Consider the following 18,741-nt stretch of genomic DNA (forward strand, 5'->3'; position numbering starts at 1 on the left):
ATTATAAAGAAATTAAAATATGCAGAACTATATTGTCCAGTCTCAGCAGAAAGCAATTTAATAAATAATCAGAGCAAGGTTTTTGGGTGGTATGTTTACCCTCTGTTTTGTCTGTTCAGCAGATGATTTTTCCATTCACTTCCCAACCACGGTTTGCAGTTCTACGAATTTACTGAGCGTATTTAACAAGCTCAATATTTTCACACAAGCGGTTATGGTTTGACCAATAAATTTTGCGGGAAACGTAGGCCAACAACACTGCACTGTTTTTCACTGGGTGCATTTTATTAAAACAACAATATGAAAAATGAAAAGAGAAAACAAACATCTAAGAGCCTAACAATTATATCTAATAATTATAACTTAGATAGAAGAAATGTCAACTGGTGATAACAGAGCAGACAGACTGATGGATAAGAGATGCCCTCATTCACATTGCTCATGAGCATTAAGCCAGACTGGATGATGATCGCGGCAAACATCAATGATCCAGATGACATAAAAGCATTAGTATTGATACTCTTTGGAAGAAGGGTTTTGTGCTTTCTTCATCGGGCACATAATAAATAGGATAAATAAAGGTGACAATCCCGGGCCTTTGCTCAGAGAAAAGACACACGGAAATGTTCTCGGTGATGCAGTCAACCTGTGTAAGTGCTTCTAGTTGAGTGGGATCTTTAAACACTGCTACCTGAGGCACAGCGACAACAAAATAAAAAAGTAAAAATATAATAATAATAATAATAATAATAATAATAATAATAATCATGAACATAAGAGGCTCAGATGTCAATGAAGAAAAGCCACAATTGTAGGAATTAAACTGACAGCTACACAAAAGAGAAAAAAGAGTGTGTGTGAGACTGGTTCTTCTCTACCTTAGAGGCTCCCTGAATTCCCACTCTTTCATACTTGAACATAAAAAGTTGTTACAAAGCATAAGACCATGAACTAAATGTCTGTACAGGTTTATTGTCAGTAAACACTCACCATTAAATCTCCAATAATAAATGTAATAGTCCCTGCAGTTTGAACACAATTTATACCTAGTAATTCCTGCCAGCCGCAATGTTTTTTTTGGCTTTTTTGATGCAGCTCAGCCCTGTTACTGAGCTGCCTTACAATGACTATTATTGCGTTTCAAAAAATAAAACTGCATCCATTGAATTTTTTAGACAAAATAATAGTGTCTTTTAAAGCATTAGACTGGGCATCCACATATATATGGTAAACCACAGTAAAGTGCCACCACCCTCATTCTGTAAGGTGACCTATGTCATAAAGTGAGGTCAGATTTTCTTTGTTTTTTTACAAATTCAGAAACATAATAATAATATGAACATTTTCCACTCCAGCTCCATCTGGTCACCGCTAACTGCAAATATGAACATAAAATGATGAGTGCGCATTTCAGTTTGTGGACCAACAGTCAAGAAGCTGGAATTTGAAAGTCTGTACTTCTTGGGGTCCGCTGTGGCACCCTTGTGTACAACATAATATTTGAATTGAGATATCGACCAAATACAGCTCAACGATTCTAAATCAAATTTAACCCAAAAGTGACATATATTGCTTTCGGGAAAATATCTGCTAATCAAAAGTATAATATTGGCACCGACTCTTCTTTCACGTTGTAAAATGTGTATTTGTAATAATTATTTCTCCTCATCCAGTTCTGTTATTTGGAAACACAAACTACCACAGATCATATGCTATAATACTGAGATTTCATAACTTCAGTAACTTCTTTTCGTCCTGATTTTGACAGCTTTTCCACATATTTCTGACTCGGAGTAAATGCCGCTTGTCGAAAACCAAGAGTGGACCGAGAAAATTAAAAAGAAGTAACGTACAACATTGACCACAATAATGATAACGTTAACAAGAAAAGCATTAATAACCATGGAGAAAGAGCAATAAATAGGGCTTTGGAGTGAGTAGGGGCACGTGTGGTCCAACGGGAGGGTGTGAGGACCTCCTCGCAACGGTTTCAGCTCAACAGAGGAATCTTGTAAAACGAGAAATATGCACAAGAACATGATACACTCTCAGATTTCTGTGCGTGTGTTTACATTTTGTATTTTATCATTAGGCAAAGGTGTAAAATGCACAGTGGAACCACAGGAGTAGAGCGGTGAATCTCCAGTCCGCTTCAGCAAAAGTGGTCCAACCCGTAACCCCACGACCCGTTCAACGTACAGTTCAGGATCCTGTTTTGCTCTTCCGTGGTCCCTCGGGTCCTGGCATCTAGTACTCTTTTGACATCTGCCCTTGCTGTATCTGGGTGCTGCCAAAGGGAAAGCGCAAACAGGGTCGACCATCGAAAATGTGGCGTTCCACCTTTCGAGAAGACCTCAAGACCGTGAACATCGAACGAACTGATGCTGAGATCACTGCTGTCAACAAAGCCCATCGGAGAACACTCGTTGCCCAATACGTCAACCGACGTGGGAGGAACTAACTGACTTCCTGTATCTGTGTGTCGACTTGAATGAAAGTGCAAAGACAGCAAAGCTGGGTTGAGAGCGAATGGAGCGGGCGAGAGAACGTTCCAGAAGGAATCTGTAAGAGCAATGCACGTTTGACGACCATTTTCTCTGCGGCTAAGGGTGATAGAGAGCTGAATCTGCACATTTGCATTCCCCCTAGACCTGTTTAAAGTGCAGAACGGGGGCTCCTGGTCATACATCGGTTTTCGCACATTGAGGAGCCAAAGTCTCCCCATATGAGGACTGAAGGACATGATGATGAGGCATTTCACCCATTATGGGGAGGAGGGCAGGATTTGATGTGGGAGGTGTGGCTGAGTGCCTTCAAATGTCATAATCACCATAGTTACAGAATGGTGAGAGAGACCTTTGATGGCTGTACATCGAAAGAAATTAATATTGATCATGGGTCAAAACTTCTCTTTCCATCTTAGACCGGAAAGGAGACTCATCTCTCTCTATGTGGGTCCACAATCAGGAGGGGTACCAGGGCTCTGGTGTTTGAGGAGGCCTCATTGATCTGCCCTCCACACATCATGCCTTATAGTCATTCCATTCATGCCCAGTCACATCACACACAAAGAAGCAGCAAGTCATTGCGGACTTTGCCCGACGCAGAGGAAGTGCCGGAAGGAATCACTGCATGGACGGAAGTCCAAACTATCTGTTCTCTGGGAATGATACTATCTGGTGAATCTTCTCTACAGACCCTTTCTTCCCTGAACACATTCTCAAAGCACAGCTCTTCCTCTTAGAGGCGCTCTCTCTGGCACGTGTTCCATCTATGTTCTTCACTTCTGCGGTATCTCCATCCTCCCCACCCAGTCTCAGCTTCTGTTGAGCTTACGATGCCTCCCTCGCCAGCTTCTGGGATGTAATGTGCTCTCCCTCGTCACACCACCTCCACCTTCAAACCTCTTTCCTCGTTCATAACCCACCTCTCAAACACCCATCTCTGCTTTGGGGCTCTGGAACAGTTTGCTGTAAAACCCGGATCCCCTTCCTGTTCCAGGGGTATTATCTCTGGTGCTCGCCAGCGTCCCGCAGGCTGGGAGAGGTGCTTCCAGAGGGCAGGCAGTTTGGGCTGGGGGCCGGGACATGGGCCCTGTCCTTGGGCTCCAGTGGAGTGGGTGCTGTGCCTAGAGACTCCAACCCGTAACGCTCCTCTTGGACGCCCCCATCCTCACTGGATTCTGCGTCCTCCGAGCCGGAAAGCAGCTCATCGTCACGGTATTCGGAGACGTCCACACCGCCGCCACCCCCACTGTGCTCTTTCAGCCGACCATGGTGCTTCACGTGGTAGCGTTGGTTCTGGAAGAACTTGACTATGGTGTGTTTGGGCAAATCCAGCTGGGCAGACAGCGTCTGGATGGCCTCCTGGTCAGGGTACAGGCCCACGTCCTGGATGAAGCTCTGCAAGATGCCCAGCGACTCCAGAGAGATCTTGGTCCGTAGGCGGGGCTTCTTTGCACCGCTCCCTCCCATTGACACCCCTTCTTTGCCTCCCGAATTTGACAGGGGCACGGGCAATGGGTCATCATGTATGGGGGAGGGGTCCTTCAATGGTTGGGTTGGCTGTCTAGACAGTGCCTGATGGGGAAAAGAAGCACATGTTGGATAGGAAGACCTCTACAAGTCCAGAAGAGTACATACAATGTTCCTAGTAAACTTTTACCCTGGGCTGTACTTTAGGTAAGACATGGATGCATCGCTCCGGACTGTCCAGTGTTTACACGCGTCTACCGGAAGTTCAGATGAGGTAATCTCACTGCCAACAACTTTTCACACAAGCATCTGGAAATCCATGTAGTTAGTCATCAAAACACCCCCCCACCGAAACTGGCGGCTACAGCCACATGACAGATTGACAGCTGAACGTGTAGAAGCCATGCTGTGATGAGTGCAAGGCCCACTAGGAAGATGTCAACCCAGAACCGAGTATCAGAGTTTTTCACATGCCAAGTGGGGTTTACGATGGGGGTGGGATACAGGCTGCTTCAGACGCGGCATGCAAATTATAAATCTGTGGTAAATTCAGATTACAGGACACACATACGGATAACAGTAATTTTTATTCCCCCCCCAATAATGACAGGGTAACTCTAATAATATGGATGTCTAGTAAGAAATTCTCCTAATTTCTCTTCTGGAGGTCCTGCTCTATGAGGACATGTGTTGATTTATGGGCTGCGTCACTCTTTCCTGTTTTGCTTCGTTTTTAAGGCTTTCCTACATCTTTGGGACAATAAGAGGAGCTCAACAAGCAGACAGCAGATAATGGAGTGGTAGCAGTTAGCTTAGAAATCTGAAGGTCAGCAGGTTGAATCACTCCTCCTGCTGCAGCACCCTTGACCAAGGTTCTTACCCTGATTAAATCCAGTAAAAATATCCTGTGCTATAAATAGGAAAACTTTCATAAACTGTTGTTTGAACCACAGGGGACCTGATCAGTCCCTACACTACCCACACACCATCATGAATGCAGTGCTCCTCCACCTTTGGCCTACTGCCTGTCCTATCCACAACGGGCTGAAAATCGAAGGTCCGTTGGTTCTCATTTTTGTCCCTAGTGTGGTGGACTGAGCTCCCTGTGTCCCTCAGAGCTGCTGAATCCTCCCAGCATTCAATAACATCATGAATGCAGTGATCCTCAACTTACAGCTACAGCTGGTAACATAGTGGTTAGAGCTGATGCTTTTGGACCCAAAGGTTGCAGGTTTGAGTCCCACCTCTAGCTGTAGTACCCTTCAGCAAAGTACTTTGCCTAAACTGCTCCAGTAAAATTACCCAGCTAAATAAGAGAATAAATAATTGTAAGTGGCATTGGAGAAAAGCGCCAGCTAAATGCAATGTAAGAAGGGTCTCAAAACTTTCTCTTTCAGTTCCAGTTTTCTCCTGATCTCCTGAAAGCTTCATAAACGAATCCAATACCATTTGCTAGGATGATCTATGTATTTACTATTTGAATATCACTTGTATAGCCAGCTACTTGAGGGATGTGAACCAACGATATCGTGATAACAGAGACACAAGCCGTGCTTCAACAATCCTGTCTGCATCTAAAGCGTTTCATCTGTTCTTGATGCACTTCTGTTTACTCTGGGCTGTAGACGAGTTTAGAGAAAAGCTGAAAAGGAGGGGAAAGAGCAACAAATGCCAGTTTCTACTGCAATTGATCTGTGTCACGGTCGTGTCGTTGGGGGTGATGCAAACACACACAGTCACGCTCTCAAAGAAAGGCCTCGTCCATCTCACTCACACACCAAGAAAGTGGTCAGTCACACAACAGAACGCGTCCCTAAAATAGACCCGGAGTGTCAGCGCAAAGTCCTAAAGCAGAACGCGCATTTTTTCCACACCGCAGTGCGCATTACGAAACCTCTGAGCTTCTTCACCACCAGGATTGGATATTAATAGCAGGGGATACCGCAAAGCCTCTGCTGAAATGCTCTTGCAAAAATTTCTGCAATATTCCCATAAAAATGTTTACGTCCAGTCCCGGGTGTGCGGCAGTCATGTGCACCAGAGAGCCACAAAGTGCACTTAGCGATTTATAAGCTGTACATTCAACATGTCTCAAATCCCCTCCCCTTGAATTCTTAAAAAAAAAAAAAAACTCAATAAACCTTTTTTATTCAGAAATTAAAGCAAAATGCAGTGTAAAATCCTCAAGCGGAACATAAAATATAAATGGCTCAAACACGCCTTAATGAGAAGTGGATCCAATCGGTGCACAGATCTGCAGAGAGACGGTGGACGGCATTAAGATGCATATTAAAATGTAATGATCTTCGAAATTCGCGTTTCGCAGATGATAAGTGAAGTGTCGCAAAGCTCCTGCCTTTGACATGGCAGTGTGCGAGGAGTGTGTGAATCACTTTCTGTTACCCCACATGTCTAGGTTTGCACTGATGGTAGCTGTGTGTGTGTGTGTGTGTGTGTGTGTGTGTTTATGACTAAGAGACAAACGGGGTGAGAAGGACGAGGGCGGAGGGGTGTGTGTCCTCCCTTCCGTGTCGCTTCAAAGGTCCCTCTGCGTGACACCAGGTCCGACTCGGCGACAACGAGACACAAATTATTAACGAAGGGCAGCTCTGCCAGAATAACAGAAGGCTCCACTTACTCCTAAATCGGTACAAATTCGAGTGCAAGACGGGACTTAATTATTTAAACTTGCGCTAGGTCACTCGCAGGGGAGAAGCAGTACGCCGGTTTCCGGCGAATCCAAACCTCATTGGGCCTTGACGAAGATGGACTGAAGGAATGGGGTTTGGGAGAAGGGAGGGTCTGGCTGAGCCCAACATGGCAAAACCAGACACACGGAACCACACACACAACCCCGTGACTTCTAACAAAGTTTTGGATTAATTTCGGGACCCGCACATTAATCTAAACCTGCTGTATAAGCACGGTGAGACGGTAACAAATCCTGACAGCTTGAGATAGAAGGAAAGCAAGAGAACATGGGAGGAATCAGGACTGCATTATCTACATGCATTAAGAATGTGTGACACACAGATTGAGCGTGTGTGTGCGTGCGCGTGCACGGCAGCTGGGAGCTAGGTGCGGTTTGCGGCAGGGCCGGTAGGAGCCCAGTGGGTGTAGGGGTGGGCGTTGTTGGTGGTGGGGGGGACCTCACCGAGGGGGTTCTTTTAACCTCAAGACCACAGTAAAGCTGAACGGGGGAGCTGGAAGTGGTCACAGATGCTCAGCACACACGCAGACAGATGCCCCCACACCTATCCGCCCCCGGCCCCTGTCTGTGGCAGCCAGCGAGACGTCCCAGTTCTCTTCGCAAGACTTCTGACAGCAACGCTTCTTCACTCACGCAAGTTGTACGGTTGTTTCTTCTATCCTACCGTGGGAAATTTTGCGCTGCTTTCTTACATCTCCGTTTGATGCCAATGTTTGCAAATTTGTCAAGTCAGTAAATTTTCAGTTTATCTTTTACATCTTCCTGACATGCAAATATTCAACTTTTTTCACTGTAGAGGACATATTTTTTAAGTATGCCTTCCCAACTGCCGATGCTACAGATGTTGAGTCCTAATCCACCTTATAGAGAGTATATGGTTCTTTTAAATGAGACCACATGTTTGAGGTCGGGCTTGAAAAACTTCCTAGAAGTCCTAGAAATACATCCAAAATCTAAACTCAGAAAGATTTAGTGCTTTTGGCACCAATGCGACACACAGGACTAAACAATAGAGCGGCAATAAAAACAAAAAGTTTAAACAACCAGCGAAGGCAGTTTGCTGGTGAACTATTCTGAAATAAGTCATTTGGCAACTGAGGAAAGGAAAACAAAATCATTTACATTTATTAACTTCTATGGAGAAAGAACAGGAAGGGAAGAGAGTATGTGTACAGTATATGTGTGGTGTGGCCTTTCTACCATGCCCAGCATGAACTTTGACCCCTGACCCCTGCCTCACCTGCGGCTCAGGTGGCAGATGAAGCACGGTGTGCAACCTTTCATTGTGATGGTGGTGCCGAGACTCTTCCTCGTAGGCCAGGTCTCGGTCCACCTGAGGCAGGGACAGGAAGCGCCGGATGGTGCACAGGTTGTCCCAGAGGGTGCGATTCTCTGGACTGGGGTTCTCCTTCCAGCGCAGCAGCTCACAGAGCCACCCCTGGAACCGAGAAAGATCAAGAGCATGTGGGTGTCCTGACCGTGGCGAAAGGACACCTGTCACACTGGAAGCAGGAGGAAGATGTACAACACAGCAGGAAACGGTGGGACGCAGTGGAAAGCTGCAAGACACAGTAGGAAGTTGTAGAACATTGTAAGAAGCTGGAGGACACAATGGGAGGTTGTGGGACACTGCAGGAAACTCTGGGACACTGTAAGAAGTAGTGAGACTCCGAATGAAGTTGACACACTACCCGTTTCAAATAAGAGACTGAAGGGGGTAGAGCTTCCAGAAGCTTCCTACAGCTTCCTATAGTGTCCTGGAGCTTCTTCCAGCTACTGAGAACCTCCTAGAGCCTCCAGAAGCTTCCTACAGCTTCCTATAGTGTCCTGGAGCTTCTTCTAGCTACTGAGAACCTCCTAGAGCTTCCAGAAGCTTCCTACAGCTTCCTATAGTGTCCTGGAGCTTCTTATGGCATTCCATAGTGTCCTACAACTCACTCCAGCTACTGAGAACTTCCTAGAGCTTCCAGCAGCTTGGTGCAGCTTCCTATAGTCTCCCACAACTTCCTTCAGCTTCCTACAGCATCCTGTGGTGTCCTACAGCTTCTTCCAGCTTTCTAGGGTGATGTAGAGCTTCCCACAGCCTTACAGCTTTCTCCAGCTTCCTATGATGTCCTCCAGCTTCCGACACTGTCCTATCGCTTCTTCCAACACTCTATATCTTTCCACAGTGCCCCACAGCTTCCTCCAGCTTCCTAGAACTTCCTGCAACTTCATACAGCTCCACACTGCATCAAAGGGTGTCTTAGAGCTTTCTCTAGCTTCCTTCAGATTTCTCTACCACGCTGTGATCTGATCAGCAGTCTCAGTCACCTCAATCACTGGCACAGAATCACAGGTATGTCACCCAAACTCACTAAGTAAACATTGTAGGCAGCAAAGCTATAGAGCAACTGGTGGAGACTGATGGTTCCTCATTCAAGGATTGTCATTACCGAGGTTCATGCCCTGAGCCTCAGAGTACAACTGGGAACAATCCAGGCCACAGGTCAAGAAGTCAGAAGTATCAGAATAAACTGATCAGTGCTTGACCCAGCCGTCGCAGAGGCCTCACACAGCAGAAACCCACGAAGAACCACCTCCCACACAACGTCTCTCTGCATCTACCCCCCCAAACCTCATGACAACTGCCACACAAAAATCTGTTCATAATATGCTCCGTTTACACAAAGTCAGATTAGCGAGCCACAGGAACGCACACACCCTCTCTGTCTCAAACTACTCAAATTGCACGAAAATTAGAGAGGAAAGGTTGAAAAAACCAAGGAAGGTCTGTCGCTTTGCGGCTGCACTCCGAAAACACGTTCACAAAGGCGACCGCTACGTGTGTGTGTGTAAATCAGAAATGGGAACTGGAATGGAAGTCCCACTAGAAATGGCGCTCACTCGGGGGCATGGAATGCATTCTGGAGCTCCTTTTATGGCCCCAGTCCATGGAGATGTGGCCCACAGCGGGAGATGCATGCCGTCTGTTCGTCTGCTATGGAGGCGTGGTTATGGTCCGGGTCTCTGCGCTTTACGGGATGGAGCCACAATCGGGCACCCTAGCTGGGAGGGGGTCCCCTCACCTCTGCCCAGCAACATTTTGCACAGATCAACATCCGACTAGATGCCATGGCAACCAGGAGATGGAGCCCAGACCCATCAGTTTAGCAGTCAATGACATGCCAAAGCCTGTCAGTCTCCTCCTGTGACACCAAGACTGGTCAATAGCGTTCTTTAACACGAGAAGGATGAAGAACACGGACAAGGAGAAAATGAAAGCAGCCAAAAAAAAGGAAGTAAAAGGGCAGGCAAAAGCATACAGAAGAACCTTCAGAGTGAATGAACAGAATGAACACAGAATGTTGGAATAAGCTATAAAAACTCAGCTTCCCACCAAAATCGGTCTCATCTTAAGGGCAATATTTATATTTACATTTACATCTCTTCATCCAGATTAACCTTTTCTCCAAAGCGGTGTACAACTCAGGGTAAACACAATTGCACTTCTCAGCAGGAAAAGAGCTTTAGATGCAGACAAGTGATCGTCAAAGCATTCGTTTGTCCAATTCCACGGTTTTTGCTGACGCAGATTACATGAGTATCTGTGTATAGAATTGATAGGGAATACAGACCGTGACAGATGGTGTGATAATAGCTTATGGAGCATTTAGGAGAAAAGTAGAACTGAAACAGATGGGTTTGATGTTGCTTTCTTAACACTGAGAGGGATTCAGCAGCTCTGAGGAACAGGGGGAGTTCATTTCACCACACTAGAGTGAAAGCTGAGAACTTATTGGCTTTCGATTTTGCACCGCTCAATACTGTTGTACGAATAGTGGGCAGTTAATCTTCCAGACTGATAATTTTGATGATGGAGTCATCATATGGCGGCTGCTCGTGGGAGACCAACCTGGCTCTTGTTGGCAGCCACCTTGGCGAAGAGTGCCTGGGACACCTTGGCCCTCTTCATCTCCTGCTGGATTTCATCATATATGGAAGAAGTGATGTTGACTAGGGTGTCCAGCTTGAGAGGCAGTTCGGAGCTGGGGCCCATGGGCTTCTGCCGACGTGAGGGGGAACGCAAGGGGTGGGATAAGACGGAAAACACAGGGAAAGTCAGAGTGAGGGACGCATGGAGAAAAAACAACCACTGAAAGATGGAGATCAGGTCAAAAAGGGCAGAACAGTTTCACTGCATTCCACGACTCTCGTAACACTGTGATTAAGCAACAGAAAATATTAATGAAAAATGAACAGAAGAAAGCAGAGTTCTACTAATTAACATTGATCTGATACCTCAATCTATAGGTTTGGACAATAAATTACTCGCAGTGATTTACTCATTTAAAAAGTTGGGTAATTTTAACTGTATCAATTCAGGGTAAATACTGCACTCAAGGGTTCTACAGTAGGAGGCTGGATTCAAACCTGTCCACTTTAACTGCAGGGGGAACAGCTCGAAACACTACGCCGCCTCCTAAAAGTCACTGCCATTCCAACAGCTGCCCCCTTTCGGGTGTTGCTTCGGACTACTAGGTTATAAACCCGCAAAAAATAATTTGATAAAAAGATCTTGCAAGAAGCGTCTGTGCAACACAGCTGTGAGACAAGGGTGCACGCAGAGATGGAGTGGGACTGGCAGGCTTGAGCAGCGGTTCAGGGTTCGAGTCGCTCTGCTTTGCCGCCCTCACCTGTGCGAGGCGGGAACCCGAGGGGTTCACAGTTGGGTTGGAAACCAGACTCGCTTGGGGGTTCATGCTGCGCTCACGCTCCTCCTGGTAGATGCGGTCCCGATCGGCCTCGGGCAGGTTCAGGAAGTTCTGCATGGCCTTGAGGTTCACCAGCAGGGACTGGGAGGCCGAGCGCGGGTCCTCTTCTTTCCGGAGGATCTCCGACAGCAGACCCTGATGGGCACCGACACGCAGAGAAACACACCTTCTTTAGCTGAGTCTACAGGAACACTCTACTTTACTGGCGTCATTTTGCTACATTTAAGCTGTTCCAGACTTCAGATCAAGGAGGAATGTAATGATGCAACGAGGAGAACCTCAGATCCCAGGAATACCTGAGTGCGGTTGAAGGCCACGCGAGCGAACACGGCCTGTGAGACACTGGCCCTTTTCAGCTCATCGCGAACCTGCTGGTAGATGTCAGGCGAAACCTCCGAGGCGCTGGGGACGCCGCCTGGGTCGCTGGCTTTAGGGGTCCGGGGGATGGGCGGGGCGCTGAGGAAGGGCTGGCTCAGGCCTGGCTGGTGCTGATTGGCTAACAGGCGGCTGACAGCCAGCTGCTGGTTGAGGAGGTGAGCCATAGCCAGTTGCTGGCGAACTAATTGGGGGCTGAGTTGCGGGGACAGGAGGCCCCCGGGGGCCAGCAGGGGAACCTGGGGGCGCAGTGGGGGGCTGTGCTGAAGTGGGCCGTGGCTCTGGGGCTGCCCGGATGGCTGCTGTGACAGCTGGGTGGGAGGCAGTGGGTCCCCCTTCCCGAGGCCCCCCAGGGGACCCAGCGATGCCACGCCCCCCAGGTGAGGTGGAGGACGTGGGCCAAGTACACAGAAATCCGTGAGGCCGTCCCGCTCCCCTGCAATCCCAAGGCGGGACCAATGAGAGGAGCAGTTATTGGACAAGACAGGACGCAACTTGCACAAGACTACGACTATCAGCACCATGTTAACATGCCAAAAATATACAAAGTTGGACACTTGAGCCGCATCCTCACCAATACGAATGCATTTTTAAAAACACATAAAGTAGAGCAGACTACACCCGTCGATCGATTTCCACTCACTGCTGGAGTGCAGAGAAACTGGGCTGTGACCTCAAGAAAGGCCAAACTTATAAGTACAATCATGACACACGGATGATATCTGACTTCTTGTTTAGGTTTATTAAATCCACGAATGAGATTCAGATCCAGGACAGCAGGGGGCGCGCGAGTTGGAGTTGGCACTTGGACCCAGGAAGGTACTCACCCTGACCTGGTACAGTAAAAATTCCCCTGCAGTATATAAGTGTCGATAATTGTAGGTAGCTTAACTTTGAAAGGCCCCTTTGAGAAAAGTGTCGGCTGAACGAATAAACGCAATGTAAATACTAAAGTGCAGGCAAGTACTCCTTATATGTTATAAAATCACTATTTTACTTTGCACAGCAGAAACAAAAACGGTTTGTGCAGGTTCGAACGTAGTATAAATCGGCCCGGTGCCACACGACACGTTTTGGGGGAAAACGTCAGATTAATGAGTAAGTAATTAACTAACAGGCAACTTCTTTAAAGTATCTTGTAAAGCAGAGAAGACAGTCATGGACAGTAATGTTTGGCTACAGCAGGCAGACAAGGGGGTCTCACCTTTGATGTCAGATTTCTCCCGTCCTGACCACATCTTCTCTAAGTAATCCCCTGCAGAGGTGGAAGTCAGAGGTGGACCGACCATGAAGAACAACTGCAACGTTCACGCTCGGCCAAGAGTCAACACGACGGGTTCGGGTGTGAGCACCGGTGGTGCCGAAGAACCAAAGCGTACCTTTACATTTCCTGTACTTCTTGTACCAGCGGCCAAACTCCTGGCACTTGGTGCTGGAGACGTTGGCGTAGTAGGAGCTGTTGACGATGGAGGAGATCATGCTCTGGAGGGACGAGAGACAAGGAAAGGATGGAGTGGGAGGGAATGGCGGGGTGGGGTGTGAAAAGATGGCATGAGGAGATATGCAGACAGCAGATGACACAAGTACAAGCCACCCTCCTGACCTCATCACGGTCTCTTTCAGAGTTCGCCAGGTTGCTATTAGACCTGGGAAAGGGTTCAAAGTGTACATCTCTGAAAGCTGATAATTACAGCACTTCTATATCTAGGTGCAGATGTGATGGCATTTAGTGCTGATTGGAGCAGAAACACTTGCAAACAAAAATCATTACGAGCACATCTCCACCCATGCATTTATATCCTTTTGAGACACAGTCATTCATTTTTATCCACTCCAAAGGACATGCTATTTTTAGGTGTATCTCCCAAACTGTTGATGCTACAATGCTGAGTCCTAGTGCACCTTATAGAGGACATTCCATACTTGTAAATGACACCACATGTTTGGGGGTGTGGCTTGGAAAATGTCCTTGAAATCCTAGAAATAAATCCAAAAACCTTTTTTCTGGGTCTCAGGAGAAAAAATGTATGCGTCCATATTTCAGTCAGGGTCAGTGATGCAGAGAGACTGAACACAGAAGAACGGACACTGGGTACTATAGTACCTGGAATAAAGGACGGGTGGCTGATTATATATCTAAGAGCGTCATCGTTGTGGAACTGTGGTACCCAGTACGGGCTGCTGTGGTACCTGAGATAGAGGACACTCCTTGGCCAATGAGCTCTGGTTCATCTCCTTCAGCAGCTCCTTGAGGGCGTTGCGCACCGTCGCGTGGTTCCACTGCTCCGACGGCAGGTCTTCCAGCTTGGCAAAGCTGATATCGTGGAAATAGACACTGTATGTCAGTCCACAGCACTGAGCACCTCAACTGCGCTTGTGTGGTACTGATCTTACTGGGACAATGAGGCTAAATAACTGTCCTGATGCTTTTGACTGAGTAACTGGAATGGTCCACTGCGGAGTCTTCTGACAACATGACAATGGCTGAAGAAGCTTTCCTTCAGCTAGCAGACATGACGAACACGTGCTCTCTGCCACCCTAACCCCATGCTGACCTTTGCAGCTGGATGCGCAGGGTGACCATGTGATAGACGTCCAGCAACATGTCGGCCACCGTGGCCTCGGGGGCGTCCGTCAAGCAGCGGATGGGCAGGGGCTTCCAGCGGCCCACTTTGATGATGCCTGAAGGAGGGCGAGAAGATGGGGCACCGTCAGCCGCGAGCCATCATCCGCTCTCCGTAAGCTCTAAGTCACCGCCCTTCCTGCATTCCTGTTTCTCCAGGGCAGCCTCAGGTCCTCCAGGGTCATTTCCAAACGAGCAGTGGGCAGATTTCGCCCTTTTCATCGGGACCCAAGCAGGTAGGTGTTGACGCGTGAGTCAGCACACGTTTATGGGGCTGATGGTGCCTCGGCGTCTATCTGTGTGTGTGTGAAGCCTTCTCCGGGTGCGGCTGAGTGTGTATCTGCACAGATAGTAAAGGGTACCCAGCGAAGGGGTGTGTCCCAATGCGGGAATGCAAAAAAAGTGCACGTACAGGAATGCAGCCACGGGACTGCACCCAAGTGTGAAGTGCGGGTCTCGAAGTCTCACCGTTGACCACGCTGGGGGCCGACAGCAGACTGAGAAAGCCTTATCTATTAATCCCCTATCAGCCAAGGAAGAGACGGTCGACCTTGTCTTTGCGTGATGTGTCATTAATCGTAAATGCAACGGGTGCAGACAGGTTTTTATAGCAGGGAAGACGTGCAGGAGTCCTCACCGCTCCCGGACAGGGCGGGTCAAGGCTAGGCATTGCGTCAAACCCAATTAATACCCGCCATTAAACGGCACATTATTTGTTTAATAAAACTGTAGAGCAGCTGTAAAAGTGCACCTTGGAGACGGGACGTCCGCAGTCACAAGGTTTGGGGCTGAGTGACGACGGAAACCACAGGTATGACTCTTCGTTGACAGAACATCGGTATTCCGGCGAAGCCGTCCCGCCCCCATAGGGTTTGTCCCAAAATGCACTGCATTACAGCTTGGGGGACAAACAACCCTGCGAATGTCCATTTCAGTGGATTTGTTATTATAACAGAAGGCTTAAAATGATTGATGGAGACATGATGGGTTCTGACAGTTGATCTGTCCCTGAGCAGGTACATCCATGGACCTCAGTGGAGCACCTGGTCATTTTGGCCGCTGTCTCAGTTTGCATCCCCACCCTACTCTGGTAGCCTTGACCGAGGTACTTGCCCTGAACCAATGCAGTAAAAATTACCCTTGTGTATGAAAGGGTCAATCACTGTCAATAGCTTAAAGTTTAATGGTTTTGGAAAAAACATTCAGATAAATGGATAAATACACATGTAAACGTTCCTCATTCCCACACATTGACCCAATGGAGCGACATATCGTACGAGATGCCGAGTTGCATTTGCGACTGAAACGGTCTACGTCTTGATGTTTTACCTTATGAGAGAAGTACCGGACAAAAGTTGCCTGAGCATCAATATCCATTTTAAAAATGGCCAATAATAAGAGCGTTATGAAGGCTTCCCTTTATGCCACTCCCTCATGTTGTTGGCACTGACGCCATTCCCCAGTTATTGAATGATCCCAGTCATTCAACGGGATGTTTAGTCTTCATTCGGGAAAAAGACCTCAAGTAAAAAGGCGACTTCAGATATATTAAGGTCCCGTTACACGGATTTATTATTTTATGAATGTGTGATTTCCTGCCATTGCAGGATACATTCCCCTCCAAAGATGCTTAATGCCGGAGGCCTTTTCACCGACACGTTAGCACGACACGGAGAGCCACGGTGTGGTCGCCCTACTGCTGCAAAGTGCAATGTAGGATTCGGCCAAAGTTGCACTTGCTGTGGAAACGCACCACGTTTACCGCGGTCCTCACTCCGAGTGAAAAACAATGAGTGCACGTGAGGTATTAAGCACGGGCGACACAGTTCAATTACAATTTCAACGCACAAATATTTGCACAATTAAACGCAAGCGTATAGAGACTTTTATAATGGTTTATATTTGACATGCCGGCCCATATCGGCCCGAAGGGCGCGCAGCAGACAACAACGCTCACTTACCGAAAATTATTACTGTCGTTAACCGTCGCAGACCTAAATAGAAGGATCTGTCCGCATGCTTCAAGAAAAACCTTCAAGCCCGTATAATTGAAATAAACAATATCTCCCAGTTAATTACTGGCTGGGCTAATTAAAGAAAAGTCATGGTGTTCTGGCGAGAGTTTAAAAATACTGCTGGGAGAGAGTTATGCAGGACACAATTCAAACAGGGAGAAAATAGCAGGGACTCTGTGTAATTTTGGTCGCAAACCACAGAGGGGAAAAATGTGTAATTTAAGCCAGAAATTATTCATTTAACGTAAATGCTTATTTTAAAAAACAAAAAGCGCTCATTTGAGAGGAGCGGAGGGGGGCCGGGGTGTGGCCGGCGCGGGCCGGCCCGTTTCATGTGTGTGTTTACGGGTCAGCGCAGGAATGCACGCCGGGCCGCCGCTTTGTTTTGAGCGGCGCTCCTTCGCTCTCTGGCCTGAACTTTCTAACTGTCGCGCCTCCCGATCATCCCTCCTCATCCTCTCTCCTGCTTCACCTCGCACGTCTTATTGCGCTGTTCCACGGCGCTGCTTTTCGGGCGGCCGGAGAGACCTCCCATCATCCTCGACTCGGACAGTTTGGCCAGGCCAGTGAAACGGGGCGATGAGTCTGACACGGGTTCCATAAATCCTGTGCGTCTAGAACACAGCAGATCGCTGTCTATAGTACCAGCAGGTTGTTTTTTACCCTTTAAATGTTACTGTTTACTCTGGCGATACAACCTTGTGTGCATAGAGGACACAGCTGTGTTTCCCTCCACATCGGTCAGCAATACTGATATTGTGTACATGTTGACAGTTCCTTCTCAGGTGTGTAATAACAGCATCGTTCTCCAGGACCTCCGACCTCCTGCTACTCCCTTGTCTCACAAGGGACTTGAAATTAAAGGTCCGTGGGTTCTCTGTTCTATCTCAACATGGTGCAATGGGCTCCCTCTGTCCCTCAGAGATACTGAATCCTTCCAAGCATTCAAAAAGAGCCTCAAACCCATCTCTTTCAGAGCCACCGCTCTCCTGATCTCCTGAAAGCTCCACAAATGAATCCAGCACCAACTGCTACGATTGTCTATGTATTTGCTATTTGAACATCACTTCTATAGGAGTTACTGGAGCGATGTGAACCGGCAACATGGTGGTATCAGGCAGAAAGCTGTGTCCATAATCCTGTGTTTGTTTCAAACACTCTTTGTGTCACTTCTGTTTACTCTGAATTGTATGTTACTTTGATTAAATCTAAATTTGATCAATAAAACCATGATTCCATTTTGTATTCAGGGCTCTTCTTCAATATTGAAGAGAAAATCAAGATATAAATTGCTTTTATATTTTCGTCACGTTCCCCGCCACGTCGAGAGTTTAACACCTCTCCCTTAAACGCAAAGTACCATTCAAACAACTGAAATTAATGAGTAAATAAATGTGCAGCCCATCGGTGTCTGCTGTCACCATCCATCAACCAGTCTCAAACTTCATGAATGTTCAGAGCAGGACAAGAGAGACAGACTGTCTTCACTCTTAATGACAACCATGTGCACAGCAGCGCATTACAGATTACAGTACAATTCTTTTACACATTCTGCACCATTCTCAGAACATTTGTTCTCATTAACATTCATATACATTATTATTATTATTATTATTATTATTATTATTATTATTATGGGGGAGAGGTGGCGCAGCGGGTTTGGCCAAGGCCCGCTGGGTGGCAGGTCTGGGGTCGAGTCCTGCTTGAGGTCCCTTGTGACGGATTGGCACCGTGTGTTGCCAGGTTAGGCTCCGGTTCACCGCGACCCTGCTCAGGACAAGCGGTTGTAGACCTTGTGTGTGTGTGTGTGTGTATCATTATTATTAATAAATTATTATTATTATTATTATTATTATTAACTTGTAATGTTAGGTTTGTACCAGTAATTATTAATAATTTTATAAAGCTGGGTATTTTCAAGGAGTAGTGTCTTATGCAGGGTATATCCTGACTCATGCCGTATGCTTACAGGATGGGCTCCGGACCACCAGTACCCACCCTGCACTGGACACGTGGTCATTGGTAAGGGATGGACGGATGGATGAGTGTATCCGTATTGCATTAATTCAGGGTAAGGACCTTAATTAATGGTACCGCAGTGGATAGAATGACCTCCAGACAGCAAAGAGTTGACTATATCGACTTTGGCACCTGCTACCCCTTGTGCTACGCCTAGTTGCACACGCAGAAACACACACGCAGAAACACACACACACAGACGCACACACACGCTCTTTGTTTTCTTGCCAGAGGCACAGACTCTTCCCACTATTTTTCGCTCCACCCTAAT

At 47.2% G+C, this 18,741-nt stretch overlaps 1 protein-coding gene across 2 annotated transcripts in view; it reads right to left on the minus strand.

The window, feature by feature from the left end:
• Positions 1-279: 279 nt before the first annotated feature.
• The window catches only part of LOC108928926 (DNA-binding protein SATB2-like), a 31,249-nt gene continuing 12,787 nt past the window's right edge, over positions 280-18,741 (minus strand). For both annotated transcript variants that reach the window (XM_029257698.1, XM_029257699.1), the window contains 9 exons: positions 14,369-14,495; positions 14,004-14,127; positions 13,193-13,295; positions 13,018-13,068; positions 11,735-12,249; positions 11,361-11,573; positions 10,580-10,729; positions 7,925-8,122; positions 280-4,079 (listed from right to left, as the gene is read on the minus strand). In XM_029257698.1, coding sequence (XP_029113531.1) covers positions 3,507-4,079; positions 7,925-8,122; positions 10,580-10,729; positions 11,361-11,573; positions 11,735-12,249; positions 13,018-13,068; positions 13,193-13,295; positions 14,004-14,127; positions 14,369-14,495 — 2,054 coding nt within the window. In that variant the 3' untranslated portion in view covers positions 280-3,506. The remainder of the gene's footprint in view (positions 4,080-7,924; positions 8,123-10,579; positions 10,730-11,360; positions 11,574-11,734; positions 12,250-13,017; positions 13,069-13,192; positions 13,296-14,003; positions 14,128-14,368; positions 14,496-18,741) is intronic.

Source organism: Scleropages formosus, chromosome 14, assembly GCF_900964775.1.
Source record: "Scleropages formosus chromosome 14, fSclFor1.1, whole genome shotgun sequence".
Taxonomy (NCBI): domain Eukaryota; kingdom Metazoa; phylum Chordata; class Actinopteri; order Osteoglossiformes; family Osteoglossidae; genus Scleropages; species Scleropages formosus.